Genomic DNA, 1665 nt, shown 5'->3' with positions numbered 1-1665 from the left:
ATGGTTGCTGGCAAACTGAATCAGAAGCTAGCTTCTTATATGTCTTAGGGTCTCCAGTGAGATCTCCTCACCAGGATTCCACCATAGATCTACAGTAATTTCAAAGCCAAATGACAGGATCACAATTCCCTTAAAGCAAACCTGTGCAATGCCCAAGTAGGTTTGCTTTAATCCACTGCCCCATATCACATACTTACCTTACCTTCGCTCTATTGCTACTCTCTCCAGTGCTGGAAGGTGAAGTAAATACTCAGTACTTCTAGGTATGAAGAAGCATGTAAACCGAATGCTTGCTGCCGAAAGGGAGTTGGACTCTACATGGCCTGAAGCCCAGAGAACTGCAGGGTTCAGACCATGCTCAGTCCTGACATGGATAGCAAACATCCAATATAATGAATCTGCATAGTCCTCTTGCTCCACCATAGATTTATTGTATCAAGGGCACGCATGGGCAGACAGAGTGGAATCTTGACAGGTTTCACTTTTTCGTAAGGCTCTAACTAATGGGTTGACCTTGAACCCACTTGGTGCTCAGAAGTGTCTTTCATAATCTGTTGAGGATATAATCCCAGGTCTCATTGCTCTACACACTGCAGTCTTATCACATCTACAAGCCATTTACCTGCATGGTTCCAGTGGGCGCATTGGTAACCAGAGCCTCCGTATCAGAGGGTGACTTGCTTGGCAGCTGCTTAACGGGAGACATCAAGCTTTCAGTCGTGCTGCAGCTGCCCCCACAGTGGGAAGCCAAGACGGGCAGGATCGGGACAAATACCGAGTGACGGGTTGCAAATGAAGCCAGACAACAAACAAAAAAATGGCAAAAAAGGATGGAAAACGGGGTTGAAGAATGGACAGGGGGGGGGAGGGAAGGAGGAAATAAGGAGGGAGAAGGGTGAGAAAAAAAAATAATGAGGAACAAATAAACGAGCACAAACAAATCACAAAGTGAAACTCAATGGACAGGGGAAGGTAAAAACACATTACAAGCTACACGGCACTGCGCACAAGTCACATATTCACAACAAATGCGGGGGATTCAAACAGGAAAATGGGGCATAGCGCACCTCATCTCAAGGATGTACCTTTTGTAAAGTGTGAAATGAAAATACCAAATACAGGCAATGGAGGGGGGGGGGGGGGACCACAAAATGGAGATAAAGAAAATATTTTAAAAGACTATCTCCTGCACAGTGTAGCACTATTAGGCAGAATGTAGGACCAAACAAATATATATGTGAACCCCAATCATTTCCCTTTAGGCCGACCCCCATTCACATTAAAAAAAAAAAAAAAAAAAAAAAGTTTTAGTACATTAGTTGCTTCCCCCCAGTGTGCCTGCATTGCATCCCTGGTGACCTTGAAACTTTACAAGCAATTTCTGGATCTTCATTAGACAGGTCACACCAACAATCAAATGCAAGTGTCTCAGCAACTAGCCGAGAAGCACCAACATTGAGGGGTATAATGAATGTCTGCATATGCTACACTTTCTGAAAACTCCAAGTCTGCATATCAGAGCTTGAAAATGTGGGAGCAGTGAAGTGATAAGGGAAATAACAGAAAAAGGAGAAGAGGAGGCAAAGGGTCAGAGGAGAAAAAAGGAGAAGGGGAGGCGAAGGGGCAGAGGAGAAAAAAGGAGAAGGGGAGGCGAAGGGGCAGAGG

The 1665-nt window shown here is 44.9% G+C and overlaps 1 protein-coding gene across 2 annotated transcripts in view; it reads right to left on the bottom strand.

Moving 5' to 3' along the window:
- Nucleotides 1-592: 592 nt before the first annotated feature.
- Nucleotides 593-1665, bottom strand: part of MPZL1 (myelin protein zero like 1) — a 59605-nt gene continuing 58532 nt past the window's right edge. The window contains exon 4 of one of the 2 annotated variants that reach the window (XM_089660831.1): nucleotides 593-728. In XM_089660831.1, coding sequence (XP_089516957.1) covers nucleotides 608-728 — 121 coding nt within the window. In that variant the 3' untranslated portion in view covers nucleotides 593-607. The remainder of the gene's footprint in view (nucleotides 729-1665) is intronic. The other variant, XM_089660832.1, reaches the window with a different exon arrangement.

This window comes from Staurois parvus, unplaced genomic scaffold (genome assembly GCF_062004578.1).
Source record: "Staurois parvus isolate SC_StPar_1 unplaced genomic scaffold, SC_StPar_1.0 ptg001283l, whole genome shotgun sequence".
NCBI lineage: Eukaryota > Metazoa > Chordata > Amphibia > Anura > Ranidae > Staurois > Staurois parvus.
Note: the sequence above shows the minus strand (reverse complement) of the source record. Positions and strands in the feature narration are given on the sequence as shown.